The following is a 15322-nucleotide window of genomic DNA, read 5'->3' as shown; positions in this document are numbered from 1 at the left end:
AGAGAAATGGGACATCCTGTGTGGATACTGGTGGTCATACATACTGTCACATTCCTTCCACTGCAGACTAGAGTAAATTCACATGAAGTGCCTGTGGACACATGATGGGAGAGGTCTGTGATTGCGGGGGAGACTGTGTGGGACTTTACATTGTTTTTGTCTTTTTACTTTTATTGATCTATTACACGATGCTGTTGTAAAACTTGGCAGATGCTGTCTGCTATTCACTGAAAAAAAAAAAAAAAGTGCACCAGTAATATGACTTTCCCCTCAATCATCAGAAAACAGACATAATCACAGTAAGATGTTTACATTCCTGTTTATTGGGATTAAAATCAGCATGCACACGTATTTCACAATCATTATGGTTCCTTTCCATTTAAATCTAAGTGTTATGTAAAGTTTAATCAAGGTAGTGTCTAGATCTCATTATAATCTCTTTATCAGGTTGCATGCACTTGTTTAATTCTCAACGTTTTATTGTGTATTTAATTGAGTGATGTAAAAAATTATATAAACTATGACTATTAAAACCTGCTTTGATGCAAATCACATACTTCTTTAATATATAGCAGGCAAAAACCAGTATGTGACGAAATATGTGAGCTATGTCTGAATTCACCCCAGTTCATAGAAGAATCAGCAAAAAAGTGCCAGGATGACCTACTATTTTCGGCATGATACTGTTGTGTGCATACGAGGGACACGTTACTACCCCATGAGGCCACGGGACAATGACAACATGGTAAATGTAGTACGTAAAGATTGCATTCATTCTTGTATGCAAACGTACTCTTTTTACAGTCTCAGAGTAATTAGATTACTTATTCAAAATAAGTGCCGCCTTAATTTTGGAAACAGCCAAACCGGGGAATTAACTGTTGAATATAATTTCATATTAAATAATTAGAAATATTTAATAAATATATGAAGTTTCTTTAGGGGACTTTTTTTCCTTTTACTTCTTTTCAGCGTAAATTCACACTTGGGACTGATTTATCACTATATGCTTGTCTTTACATGAATGTTATTCTGAAGGCAAATAGAAATGCTGATCCTGGATCACAGCATATGTATGTTTGAAATACAGCAAATGGGAAAAATGTCCAAAAACCACTAATTTAAGCAATGAATCATCATATAAAAAAAAAAAAAAAAAAAAAAACATAATTGCCTCTGGTGCAATAAATGTGTCATGGCCATGCTGTACGCGCACAACATCAAAGCTTCAAACAGACGATTTAGAAAGCATCGCTTGCTCCAATTAGACATTTCCTGTGGGCTATCATTTGAGTCATTGTCACAATTCCTTTTCAATTCAAAGGTCAATCATTACACATCCATACACAGCTGCTGTATAATGTGTGAGCCCTAAGGATGTACCTGCATGCTACTAAGCCTGACCCGGTTAAAAATACTATGTTTATTTCTGAAATGTGGTCAAAATGTGCAAAAATCTAATCTATTTGCGGATTTGTCTTCCCTGTTGTAAACAGTCCATTTTAGTTAACTGCATTAAAATATTTCAGTGAGCAAATCCCGATCTGTAAATCCTTTTTTTTTTCTCGAGTGTGCAGGGAAAATCCTGCATGTGTGGAGGGGGTTGACATGCAAAGAATTAGGCAGTTGCCTTGGCAACAGTATTTTAGAGTAGCCTGCTATCAAACAAACGCTGCTGAACTTACTGGAGGAGGAAAGCTCAGAGTCAGGTCTTACACTAATACCTGTTTTTTTCTGAGTACCAGAAAGTCTAGTCAGAGGTATTTTCCCCAAATGATTCCCGATAAATAGTTATTTAAATAGGCCTAAATTCAGCAGACACCAATCAGTGTTTACTGTACAGGGTCTATTACTTGGCTCCAGATTAAAGTTGTTAAGTATTATTTTTTTCTTCTTGTCCTAAGGTCAGGGTTCGGATGATGGATTCAGCAGTTGTTGTAACTGCATCATTATGTGGTTTCTTCACTAACGTGTTTAAAATAGATGTGAATATACTGCATTTTTGAAATCTCCCGGTTTATTGGACCTCTTGTATTATTTAGTGTTGTGTGATTCAGCATCATACAAAAGCACGCTTTTGGGGGGTTACTGATACCATTGAATAAATGCACTATACAATCAGTCAGCATTGTAGTATTTAGTATTTATTCAGCAGGTAAACGGTTCATATAATCGTGTTACAGAGATACGGAAGGAGTCTTTGTCTTGTGTGAATGGACATCATTATAAACGGCATTGTTTATTTCTGTAAAACGTTTCATGAGGTTAAAAATAACTTACTGCACAATTAAATTCAGAATATGCTAATCTGAGAGGAACTCTGCTGTAAGAGCAAATCTGCTTTTAAGGTAAATAAATAAATAAGATAATAATAAAAACAATAAAAAATAAAAAAGGGGTGAAGAAGACGAAAAAAGATTCAAAGATTCATCATTGCTCAAAACTTTGGTTCTGAATAGTGTATGAGATATTATATCCCTGTCCTTCCTTTAAAAGATATTATTTGCTATTACTGACACTTACAGCCAATTCAATTAATCTATCCTCAGGTCTTAATTAAAATTTACTTACATGTTCTCATTAAATTACTAATAAAATGTCACAGAATCCTGAAACAATCTGTATTAAAAATTGAAATGTTTAATATCCTTTCCTCTACTTACTGATGGTTGATTTGATTTATTTAAATCATTATTGATATGAAATGTTGTAATTTAATTTATATGTAATTCAGTATGTATTTACTGTATACATTTTTTGGTGTATTTTTTTCCCCTCTTGTTTGTTACATTTTACTCGTTAATGCCTTTTCTGTTTCCTGTTTCTACAAGAAAATAATTTATTCCACGGAATAAATATTAAAATAGTTAAAAAGGACTAGTGCCCTCTAGTGTCGAAAAATAGTCATTTTCCATGAAAGGTTTTATTTTAATTTTTGGACACAGTTTCAAAGTATATATTGTGTACATGAACTTGGGAAACGCATACTTCGGTGGTAACTGATGGAAACTTTTATTCAACTTGGAGCATTCATTTAACAATATAAAAACCATCAAGTCAGTCACAGGACAAGGCAAAAAATAAATAAACAAATTATAATAATAAAATAAAAAAACTCTTCATAATTTATTGTCAAAGTTTAAATTACAGTACATCCATAATGCATGTGCCGTGTAAAACACAGAATGAAAAATAACAAAAACACAAACAAAAAAAAAACCATTTTCTGTAACAGTTGCCACTGTGTTAGTGAGATGATGGAGGTGTACAGTGGAGTCATTCCCACTGTGAGCTGTCATGCAGTGACTAGACAAGCTTTTATTTTTTTTACATTTCTGAATTGCTCTTGAAATGCAAAACTGAAATGTGTAAAAAAAAAAAAAAAAAAACACATCTTAACACTTTTTATCATGCATCCTCTCTGTCTAAAAAGTGCACTGGAGCACAGAAACTCATCCCAAACATGTATTTTGAGACTGGGTGTCCCGTACCATCCTACGGCTGAGCATGAGGTATTTCCCTTTGTAAAATAAAGAAAATAACATGAAGCCGAAAGAGATGTCTCATCATCATAAGTTCCTAGTCATCTCCTCTGATGAAGCCGATGTCCGTTTTGCACAAATAATCCCTTCTGGTATCCCAGTCAGCATGTTCTCTTCTGAGTGTCTCTGAGCTATAGATAATTCATGAGCTTCACTGATGAAGTCTGTGGAAACCCTAGAGTTGAGAGCCATTACTGGGCTCTGCTTCAACGAGGTGAAATATCAAAGCAGCAGCTATTCGGTGTCAATCAATGTATCTCAATGTGAACCTGAAAGAGGGACAGAGATGAGATTACAGCATAAATTATGAGAACTGAACGCTGCGAACAGTTCAAAAATACGAAAGTACAACAAAAAAAGCAAGCTCCTATGATATGTAAATTGGATTGTAGAATAAATATATCGGGGTCATCAATGTCAAATCAACCAGAGGTCCACAAACAATGTCCTATTCAATTGTTATCAAAGAGAAAAACAAGACACATGTCTAACTTCAGCATTAATTATTCTTCACACATGCCCTTTAAATAAAACAAGTGTCAGCTGTGTACAAAATGACCAACATTTGGTTTTCACCCCATTAAAATAGGTAATATACAACAATCTGAATATGGAGTCACATTGAGATCCTGTATCTATGGGACGGACTGATGTAGGGCATTGAAAATCATAATTCAAAAATAAAAGTTTATTAAGAAATATAATCTAAAATCATGCTGCTTTGTGATATCTTTACTACTCCTTGAGTTATAGGCATGCAAACTTTGGAGGAAGAATATTTATGGCGCTAATACATCTGTGTCCAATGCAGTTGCAATGACAGAAGTAAACAAGATACTTCTCTAGTTTCAACACTATTTGTTCTTCAGACATTCCTCTATACAAGAAAAGTATCATATTTTTGCAGAATGACCCATATTTGGTTTTTGATGCTTCTAAAAATGTGTACAATTTAACTATTTATAATGACAGACAGACAGACAGACAGATAGATAGATAGATAGATAGATAGATAGATAGATAGATAGATAGATAGATAGATAGATAGATAGATAGATAGAAAAGTATTCAGGCAGACTATAAAACAGACAGAGAATGGCATACAGAATCTCACCTGCAGTCGCACGTTAAACATCATGGAGGCGATAACATAGAGATAAGGGAATCTGATTCTGAGTCTCCAGGCGAGATCAAAGAAGATGAGCAGAGTCCTGCTGAGCCCATTGGAAAACACCCCGTACGAGCCGGACACACGCAGCATTAACTGCGACAGTCCCGCCATAAGAGAGCGCTTCAATGACCTCTCTCACACACGACACACGAGCCCGTGTTACTGTGAGCATTTACCGCGCTAATACTCATCTCGTGTCAGATGAACTCATTCTCAACACTGTTATTATTATTATGACTGGTAGCCTAGGAGAGATGGACATGACCGGATGTCATCAACTTCTACTTCCTGTCAACGTCAAAATAAGTGCACTGCTTCATAGGAAAACTTAAGGATAAGAAAGCAGATCATCTTAACCTTAGTTAATTCCCCCACATGAATGTTAAATAATTAATAGAGCAAACGCTAATGAATTAAAACAAGTAGGAGCTTCTTGTAAGCGAACCGGTTCATTTGACTCATTAATTCGGGAATCAAACAACAATGGCCACGCCCTTGCCCTGTTTTGATTCACTAAAAAGAACCGACTCAAAAGAATGATTCAATAATCTGCCCTCACTGATTCGGGGCACGCTTTAGATTCAGTAGGTGGAGCTTTTCAGTAGGTATGCCTTTTATGCCTACATGTTTTAATTCTGTAAATTTGAGTTGTACATATTTGACATTTAATAAAAGGGAATTATTTTATGTATATTGTTTATGGAGCACTGTTTTTTCTTCATATTTACTTTTAATTAGAAAAACAAACAAACAAAACAATAAAAAATAAAAATAAAAACAAATTTGAGATACAAAAGTAGGCCAAATAATTTCAAGCTTCCGTGTTTTCCCAGGAAAACAGGTTATCAGAATAGTAATACTAGAATAGCAATGTGTATTGTTGTGTATTGTTTAGTAATTTCAAACCAGACTGTGGCATGTCCTATCATAAAGAATATGATTTAATCAGTCTGCTACTTCTGTTGGCTAGATTAAGATTAATGTAAGTGTGTGGAAATAAGCCTTTGTTTTTAGGCAGAGATTCAAGAATACCTAAACATACTGAGTTTGAACAACAAAATGCTGTAAAATGTGTTTGCATTTGCAAACATTGCAATGTTTTATTTAACTTTATCTTTTGATTTTGTTTTGTATCCCTGCCTGTATTTGTACTTCTTTAAACATAAATAAATAAATAAATAAATAAATAAATAAATAAATAAATAAATAAATAAATAAATAAATAAAACAAGTGCAGGGAAAGATGAGCGCTAGCTGGAGTACTTTTATTCTGTAGGGAACCAAGCGGAAGTACGCTTGTAAATCTGTTGGAGTCGCTTCCTGTCTTGGGTGGTGGCCTCAAACTTTCTTACTCGACTTCATTCCTCTGTGTGGGAATGAGAGAAGGGAGAAAACTAGTTTTATAAAAGCGAAATACTGTGCGGCCGAAGAAGTGTCGTTGTGGACGGCATTGTTTGTTTGACTAATCTTGACACATTTCTCGCGAAGGGAAAGTAAATCTCGAGTTATAGTTATGCAGGCCATCAAGTGTGTGGTCGTCGGGGACGGGTGAGTAACTTTACTGTCTCTCCATGGTCTGTGACGCTGTACTTACATTTTCTCACCCTAAACACGACTGGGCTCACTTTGTTTCACTGGCTGTGTCTCAAAGCTGCGTAACCGCAACATTAAACAGTTATTTTGGCGTCATAGACGCGCGTGAACTTCAACGTGACGTCACGCGCATTATCGGAGGCACGGACTGCACATGACGTAAAAAGTAGGCTCTTTAGCGTTTTTCTAAACAACACATAGAACATCAGCATTTTACAAAGTGCCATCGTACTAACATGGTTTTTTGGATATGGTGTGATGGTAAGTTACCATGGTACAGCAGTCATAAATTTCTTTAAGTGACGTTCAGTCCAGTATTATGATGTCATCACTGTACCATATAATGTACCATATATCATCAGCCGATGATACCATAAAAGCACATTTCGTTCTTTCCACATTATTTGCTCATATCTTACGAGTTCCTTGTATTGGAGTTGTTCAGCCAAGTTAATGATTGCAATGTTAAGGCTTACCTGAGTCACCTAATTATAGGTTTCTCATTGACTTGCCAGGCATACACACACACACACACACACACACACACACAGTCTTAAGTGCTGCCTTCAACATATTCGTTAGATTTCAGTAGAAACCAGCTCTGTCTGTGATCAAGAAACACCAATACATCAAACACACAATGTGAATTTCTGATTGTTTTAGCAGGCCGAGATAACTTCAAGCTTCAGCGGGTGTACAGTAAGGTCATAACTGGACTTTGATCTGTACTTTATAATAAATAGACTGAATTAGTCAGGCGTTGCTCAGTCTTTCATAGCTTTTGTGGATTCATGAGTTTGTATGCTGTTCTTGATAAGCCAGACAATTAAAATATTTTTATGGCTGTCGGAAGATTACCTCTATAATGTCTACTATTTGATATCTCCTTATTATTAACACAATCAAAATTTTGCTAGGAAATAATCAGTTGTAAGGCCTTTTAGGCAAACTTTTTAGGCAAGTTGTAATACATGTACTTTTGTTGTGAAATCTGTATTCTGTAAAATAAAGTAAACCTAACAATAACTTTTCTATTATTGTAATATTTCAAGATGAAAATTTACTGGACTGATGCAGCTTTTACTTTGATCATCCTTGCATACTTTATCAGAAAAACCATGATAAAATCACACATCGGGCTTTTGAGCCTTAATGCTTAGCATTAAATACTCTTTCGAAGACATGATATTGGGAGATACAGAGTGAAAACTGATATTTATATGCATTTTATGCAAGTAGTCTGCTATACTGTTAAAGAGATCTCATTGATTTACATTACAAGCTATCAGAATTGCATTTTTCTTTTTGGAAATATTAATATAGCAGCTGCTCCATATCTCATATTTGTACACAGTTTGGGCCTCTGATAGATTTGATGTTTTATGGCAATAAAATTATCATCAATACATTATTCTAACATATTATATATTCCATGAAAACACACGTAGTTCTTTAAAGGATTTGTTTCAACAGTTCAACAGGGTTACATTTCTTCACAGTTTTGTTAATGGACACACATAATTTTAAGAAAATAAAATGAAATTATACATTTGTGGTTGACACTTGATTCACGTACATGACAGCATATTCTTATAAAATGTTACTTTTTTATTTTATTGTGCTATTGTTATTAAACAGTCAATAGAGACAAAATGTTAACACACGTAACACAAGCCTCTTATTATTTACCTGCTGATGATGAAAATTAAAATTGCTTTCAGGAAGTAGACGGCTCTTTCTGTAAATCTCGGCCCTTAAGTGCCAGTCATGTGAGAACTGTTTTGACCGAGTGATTCACCAGACCAGTTTTTCAGTGGCTCTGCTTGCTGATACCATCTCGTAGCATGCCATGTGTTCATGGAGATGTGTTTATCTTCTTGATTCCAGAGCTGTGGGTAAAACATGTCTGCTGATCAGCTACACAACCAATGCCTTTCCTGGAGAATACATCCCCACAGTGTGAGTACCTCCACTTCACCTCACTCAGTCAATATCAAGTTATTGTTGTAGAGTAGCTTGAAAGCTTCCTCTAGGAAATGCTGTCCATTTCATCATAGAAAATCATAGAAAAATCATGTTTTCTAGAGAGATGTGCAATGAAGTATTCAATGAAAGCTGAAAGTGTTTCTTGTTTTATTTAAATTCTGTGTTCGTTTACAGTCAGCATTTCAGTTTCAGTTTGAGCTGGTTGTCACTGATTGCCTTTCATTTGACAGGTTTGATAATTATTCTGCAAATGTGATGGTGGATGGGAAACCAGTGAACCTGGGTCTCTGGGATACGGCGGGACAGGAGGACTATGACAGACTCCGTCCGCTGTCGTACCCTCAAACGGTAAGAACCACAGTGTTTCTTTACCATCCATTCTTCAAATAAAAAAACTGTATAAATTAACTTACTGTATACATGAAATTTAACAGACACATTTGCCTTCACACTGTCCCTTTCCATGTCAGTGGACATAAATCTTGTTTGTCCTCTAGATAAGTTAAGGTCTCAGTTATCTCAGTTAGCCACTAATATTATTATGGCAGGTTTACTGTACTACCCTTTGAATGATCTGTGAGGTTAAATGTGCATTAAATGAATGATTAGCTCGACATTGGTAAATTAGCCATGCATGCTTGGACTACAAACTAATAGTGACTATATATAGTGACCAATAGTGTCTCTGTATTCAACAGGGTTTTGCACTATAACCATTAGTCGATTAGGATTCATTTTCTCCTGTCTTTTTCTGAATATAATTGTGTGTTATAAGATACACTGTCACTTTAAAACAACAGCATTTCCTCAGATAACAGTCTGAGACATTGCTCCTAGACAAGCAAAACTATGAGCCACTGCATAAAATGGATGTAAATAGTGTACATGCACCTGTAAATCTCCATCGATACATCATAAATGCTTTTGTCCCCCAGGACGTGTTTCTCATCTGCTTCTCCCTCGTGAGCCCTGCCTCTTTTGAGAATGTCCGTGCAAAGGTACGTCGTTTTCAAAGTAGAATGTAGAGCTAGCAGACATCATTAGATGTTTCTCTTGAAATAATTATTCCTGTTTCATGCTCGTGTTGGATGTTTTGGTCATTTTGAAATGCGTTGTGTGTTCAGTGGTACCCAGAAGTGAGACACCACTGTCCAAACACTCCCATCATCCTGGTAGGAACCAAGCTTGATCTGAGAGATGACAAGGACACCATCGAGAAGCTGAAGGAGAAGAAGCTCACCCCCATCACCTACCCTCAAGGCCTGGCCATGGCCAAAGAGATCGGTAGGTGGAAGCACTGTATTATTACCTTTATAGCGATTAAGATGGGAAGCCCAAAGTATACTGGCTGTTTTCACAGTAGAAAGTGAAACTAAAGAGAAGGAACAACAACAAAATACTGATAGTGCACAAACAACAGATGCCCACATTGACAAGCACCTGTGTGTAAGGGTTATGAGATAGCTTTTCTATAAAAGAGCACGATTATATTTTTTTCAGTCATAACTTTTAGAATAGACATTGAACAATCATAAAACTTGAGTATAACCACACAAGCTTTACACTTTACAAATGCACAGATTTATAAATGTTCCTCTTTACTCTGTCATAGAAACACAGTCAGCATTACTAAGCTTTCTGATTGGAATCCAGTAGTTTCTCACACAAATGTTAAAAGTGGTATCGTTTGGGTTAAAGAGCTCTTGTCTTTTATTTGGCAGGGGCGGTCAAGTATCTGGAGTGCTCGGCGCTCACGCAGCGCGGCCTGAAGACGGTGTTTGACGAGGCCATCCGGGCCGTGCTCTGCCCTCCCCCTGTCAAGAAGAGGAAGAGGAAATGCCTGCTGCTCTAGAGCTCCGAGGAAAGATCGCTGTGATCCAAACTGTATTTTCTAAGGGGAGAAGTTAGAAATGAGACCATGTTTTTATTTTTCACTTCCTCCATTGTAATTACCAGTACAACTTTATACCGTCACAAAACTTTTATCAATATTATCAATAGCTAAAAAAAAATATCCATCCCTACCCCCCTAGTACAGACACTACTATTGGACGACCTGCGGCCTTTGACTAATGGATATTAACTCTTAAGATGGTTAACAATGTCCTGAAGTTGGTTCCTTCCATTGAGAACCCGTGATGTTTGTTTACAGTCTTTGTTTGAAAGAAATGGAGATCTTGCCAAATAGCACTACATTAGGACGGGGCGGCCCTGCATACACAACATGTGTTGCTTTTACCCACTAAAGGTCTGCAGTCCTCCGGTAAACCACAACTAACTGTTGGCTACTGTGAAATCAATTGTGATGTAACATTTTTCTGAAAGCGATACAGTGAAGTCAGTTTCCCTCACACTTGAAACATGAGGTTCTGTTAATGGAAGGACGAGGCGTCCCAACAGATTTTTATACGCCTTCATTATGAGGTTATGTGCACACTATTTGCCATTTGTTTGGAGGGGGTTATACTGTCGTTTAAGGCCACACTAATCATGCACAAAAACATGTCCAAGCCACATTTCACTCCTAAATTTGAGAAAACATCATATTTTGCATTAAAATAATTAAGCCTGTTTTTAGGAGCATTTTTCTGAATTTAAACTCCCTTATTACAATAGATGTTTTGGAAGTATTTTTGTATCAAAGTAATATCTCAATTCAATATATGTAATGATCCTAAAAATAGGCTTTATTTTGTTTAATCAAAGTAGAATCTCCATCTTTTAAGGTGAAACCTGGCCGGGAAATGTGTGTTTTGTTGGTCCCAGTATGTCAAGAGGTCTCACAATACCTGTATTGATACCTCCAAATATTTCCAGTCCCCAAATATCATGCTTGGATGTTCGACAACAGCTTTTTAAAATATCTAATGGATCACACGGGACATTTAGTGTCAATCTTGATTTAGCGGTATATGAACACCTTCATGCTCTTTGGGCATTTATAATACACCCTCTACAGCCACACACACACACACATATATATATATATTTTTGTTAACAAATCTTTAGAAACTTTCTTCTTTTTGACACTTTTTACATTTCTAATGTTACAAAAAGCAACAGACTACTTTCATAGTGTACACTACAGGAATTAGGATGATTCCCCTCATCGTTAATCACTTTTAATTAACATTTTACTTCTTACTGTCCTAATAACATGTAATTGTCAAATGTATGTTTTTTTTTTTCTTTTCCTGAAATCATTGCTTGTCTTATTGATTGGAATAGCACATCATGTACAAGGTATTCTGACATTTAACACGACTGCATACTTACTTGAACTGTTCTGAGGCACGAATACAGAGTGTGCGTCATCTGTGATCACCGTCGAGCGATGTCTGTCTGCAGTCATTGCCAGATTGTAACCCTGTTTTTAGGGGTATTCATGATGTCACTTGTTTTACAGAGATAATAAAATACAATAAATTTAGATTAAACCCTAAAACTCTGTTTTGCTTCAATTATACCCCTTATGAAGCAGCATTTGTCTTCTGTCTTCCTGTTTGTATTTTCAATAGACCAGCAAATTACTGGTTAGGTCTACGACTACTGAACATGCACACATCAATATAGCCTAAAGGTCACACTGAACTATTAGAATTATTTAAATTATCGTAAGGGTTTGTAAACTAGTCACTAAAGCAGTAAATACCACATGACTGGTGTAAGCAACATAAGAACAAACAGTCTCAAAGGCTTAATTAATGGCTCTCTTGAGTTTTCGTAAGAAATTTGGCAACCTTTTATTCACTATATTGTGCACGGTTTATTCTGCAGTTCGTAACCAAAAGAATATGGCAATAAATACATTTCGCATTTCAATTCTGTACAGTTGAAGTTGAGTGAGTGGAGCTGTTAGTTGTTGTTTCCGTCCACGTATCGTAACAACGTCCCTGATGTTGTCTGTATGCTACAAATGGATATAAAAAAAAAGATCACATTTCAGACATCAGACCTTGACTTCTCAATTACAGCTCGTATCTATACAGCAATCTTACCATTCCACTAACTCTGCTCCGATTATATCATGAACGTGATACTTCATCTGGAACTTGACCTGCGCAGTTGTGCGGCGAGCCTCCAACTCAGTCTTGAGGATTTCACCGTATTTGGATTTCTTAACCATGCCGAGAACAGCTTTGCGTCCTGTTAGAAAACAAACACTCAGATATGAACCCGTCCCACCAGTGCAGTGCGTCTGTGTCTACTGTTGAAAACCTACCCTTAATGAAGTACTTGATGAATTTGCCAGAGTTGGGGATTGAAAGCCACCAGCTGCCCGCATCCCTCACCGTGAGGACGCCTGATTTCACCAGCTGCCTGCGTCCAAAAGCATCTTCACATGAACGCCAGAGACAGTGAACAACATTATGAGCGTTTGTGACTGATCCTTACGTTATCTCCGAGTCTGTAAAGAGGAACTCTTTGAGCATTTTCTCCTTGTTGAAACTCAGATCGGAGCAGCTGGGAATGAGTTTGGCCAGGAATTTCTCTACAGTTGCCAGCGTTCCTCTCCCCGCTTCCCCCTGCAGGACTTTGGCTCTGTAATCTTCTGCAAACACCAAAGCGAAGGCCTCGGAGTCGAACCCCAGCTGGAACATCAACAGCTCGCCGTTTTCCCTCAACTCGTTCTGACGAGGAGAAGAGAGGACCAGAGCTTCGGTGTGCGTTAAGGTTATTCTTCTTATTATAAGATGATCTTGTACACTATGCAAAGATGAATATTTATAGGTAGGCCTAAAACAATCTGATCTTACCACCTGCTTGTCCACGGAGGTTTTGTCATCGTGTAAACTGTAGAGCTGGTGTTTTAAGACCACTGGTGGGAGGCTGTCGTTGAAGAGCTTGCGTGAGAACAGGGTCATGAGGTACTGCAAGCTCGACCTGATATCTGCCCAAACAAACAACACACAACATGAGTGTCCTCGAACTCTGATGGGGCACAATGTGCATACTCTCCATCCCAAAATATGATGTGATATATTCATTTTCAATACTGTTTAGGGCAGACAGGGTGGATTGTGTTCACATGGGGACGCTGTACTGAGTAATGGGTATAGTAGTGTATATTAATATATTTGCATGCTTTACGGCGAAAAATAATTAATAGAATACATTGTTATCAATAAATGTATTAATTTGGCATTTATCGATTATTTATGCATTGGTTTTGGATGAATCTTATTATAACAAATCTTGAGACAACGGAAGTATCGTTTTAAGGACTTTTTAAAGAGTAAAGTTACGTCTACTTTATTACAGATGAGAAATAATAAGGTCTTACCTTGACTGTCTCCGGTGACACAGTCAGAGGCACATCTGCGTCTCTTTGATAAACAGAAGGTGTCTGCGATCAGGGCTCTTTTTCTGTTCATCTCTTGCTGCTTTTTAACACTCTCACTTCTTTATTTACGTTAACTGTTTTCTTCATGTAAGTTACCTAGCTTGTCTGCAAGCCGAGAACAGCTTATATATTTAATATTTCCCTGCCGAAGTGACACAGAGTTTAGTTTTCAGAAATATGTATATTTTCACTCTTCTAACTCTCGAGTTGAAATGTTTGTTCCCAGTTGAACAGCTGACTGTGACTCTTCTTCTACGCTTCTTCCAGGCTGAACGAAACGCATCGGCTGCTCTCTGGCGGCCTTCAGTCAAACAACACGCACCAGCCATTCAAGACAAACGACGTTTTTTTGTCGTCTAAAACTCAAAACATGGGAAATTGCTTGGTATTGCTCTGTTTTTATGTGTATAGGCCTAGAAAGATTGTTTTTAAAACTACTTTTGTAGCCTACTTGGTGCCATCCTGGGACAAAAGTGAGCCAGCACTTTTGACAACACTCTCACATTGTTATTGTGGGCTCCCATCATGGTTCCCATGCATCCATCCATTTCCTAAACTGCTTGTCCTCTGTAGGGTCCAGGGGACATAAGGGCCACCCAGGAGTGTAGCAAATGTTGGGCCCCGTCACAGAAATGAGGGGTGGGCCACCTTCCCCCTCACCTGTCCCACCAGGCTAAAGTGTCTAAATGCCATATTTTTTAATAATTATTTTAAATACTGAACAGATTGCTTTATGGAATCTTAGTAGGACTGGTTGTCTGTCATTATTTAATCATTATTTCAAACCTGTGTGAGTTTCTTTTTTTCTGTTGAACACAAAAGAAGATATTTTTAAGAATATGAGTCAACAAACAGTTTGGTCCCAATGACTTAAAAAAATACTATGGAAGTCAATGGGGACCATAGACATAAACCTTTTTGGTCAAACTATACCTTTAAATCAATGTAGCCATAAATCACTTAAGCAATATATATATATATATATATATATATATATATATATATATATATATATATATATGTGTGTGTGTGTGTGTGTCTTTGACTCAGTTATACCAATAAGGGAGTATTCCAATTTTATTTATCTTTTCTTTTCGTTGATGCCACCAAAATTGGGATTGTTCATTCACATTGACATGATTATAAACAATACAATTAAACAATATAAAAATACACAAAGATCTACCCATTTAGAGATTCAGGAAACACTGCGTATGGATGGCTAGTTCATCACAGGGCCAACACACACACACACACACACACACACACACACACTGCTTTGAACCGCAGCTCACCTGTCCTGCATCTTTTTGGATTGTGGGGAAACCGGAGACCTGGAGGAAACTTGTTGTGGGTTTGTTATTAGTAATTAGTGACACTCTTAATTCATCACAAATATAATAAATATGTTCGGCTGGAATGACAAAACTAAATATGACAGAGCTGCCTTGCCCTTTAGGACTATATAAAGTGAGGACATCTCTTTATTAAATAGTTGTTGTCTCTCTCTGCACCATCAAACATAATTAAACCCTAGTGGAAGAGTTTTCTAATGTGCAGTGATTGTTTTCATGTATGGCCTCCTGTGCTTTTGTCAGACACAGAATGGCCTCCTGTTTGACCGTCCCGACAAGTAATTAGTGCTCTGTTGTGGTGTCTAACAATAAACTGAATGCTGAGATCTCA

The 15322-nt window shown here is 36.9% G+C and overlaps 3 protein-coding genes across 4 annotated transcripts; 1 reads left to right on the top strand and 2 right to left on the bottom strand.

Annotated features, from left to right (window-relative positions):
- Positions 1-2988: 2988 nt before the first annotated feature.
- smim10l3 (small integral membrane protein 10 like 3) lies at positions 2989-5022 on the bottom strand. The gene is made up of 2 exons (XM_026208964.1): positions 4657-5022; positions 2989-3811 (listed from the first exon to the last, which is right to left on the bottom strand). Exons 1-2 carry the CDS (start codon positions 4822-4824, stop codon positions 3791-3793), a joined length of 189 nt encoding a protein of 62 aa, XP_026064749.1. The 5' UTR covers positions 4825-5022; the 3' UTR covers positions 2989-3790.
- A 982-nt stretch (positions 5023-6004) lies between these two features.
- rac1b (Rac family small GTPase 1b) lies at positions 6005-11573 on the top strand. Its single transcript, XM_026208957.1, has 6 exons — positions 6005-6261; positions 8194-8265; positions 8523-8640; positions 9228-9290; positions 9417-9576; positions 10014-11573. The coding sequence occupies exons 1-6, from the start codon at positions 6227-6229 to the stop codon at positions 10142-10144; spliced, it is 579 nt and encodes a 192-aa protein (XP_026064742.1). The 5' UTR covers positions 6005-6226; the 3' UTR covers positions 10145-11573.
- Positions 11438-13903, bottom strand: LOC113047570 (serine/threonine-protein kinase 19-like). 2 transcript variants are annotated; one of them, XM_026208948.1, is made up of 6 exons: positions 13577-13903; positions 13050-13186; positions 12688-12923; positions 12515-12612; positions 12291-12438; positions 11438-12202 (listed from the first exon to the last, which is right to left on the bottom strand). In XM_026208948.1, exons 1-6 carry the CDS (start codon positions 13665-13667, stop codon positions 12148-12150), a joined length of 765 nt encoding a protein of 254 aa, XP_026064733.1. In that variant the 5' UTR covers positions 13668-13903; the 3' UTR covers positions 11438-12147. The 2 variants fall into 2 exon arrangements, with proteins under 2 accessions (XP_026064733.1, XP_026064734.1); XM_026208949.1 differs by having other exon boundaries at positions 12013-12202; positions 13050-13183; positions 13577-13902.
- Positions 13904-15322: the final 1419 nt, after the last annotated feature.

This window comes from Carassius auratus, chromosome 28, assembly GCF_003368295.1.
Source record: "Carassius auratus strain Wakin chromosome 28, ASM336829v1, whole genome shotgun sequence".
NCBI classification, from domain to species: domain Eukaryota; kingdom Metazoa; phylum Chordata; class Actinopteri; order Cypriniformes; family Cyprinidae; genus Carassius; species Carassius auratus.
This window is presented reverse-complemented; position numbering and strand designations above follow the sequence as displayed.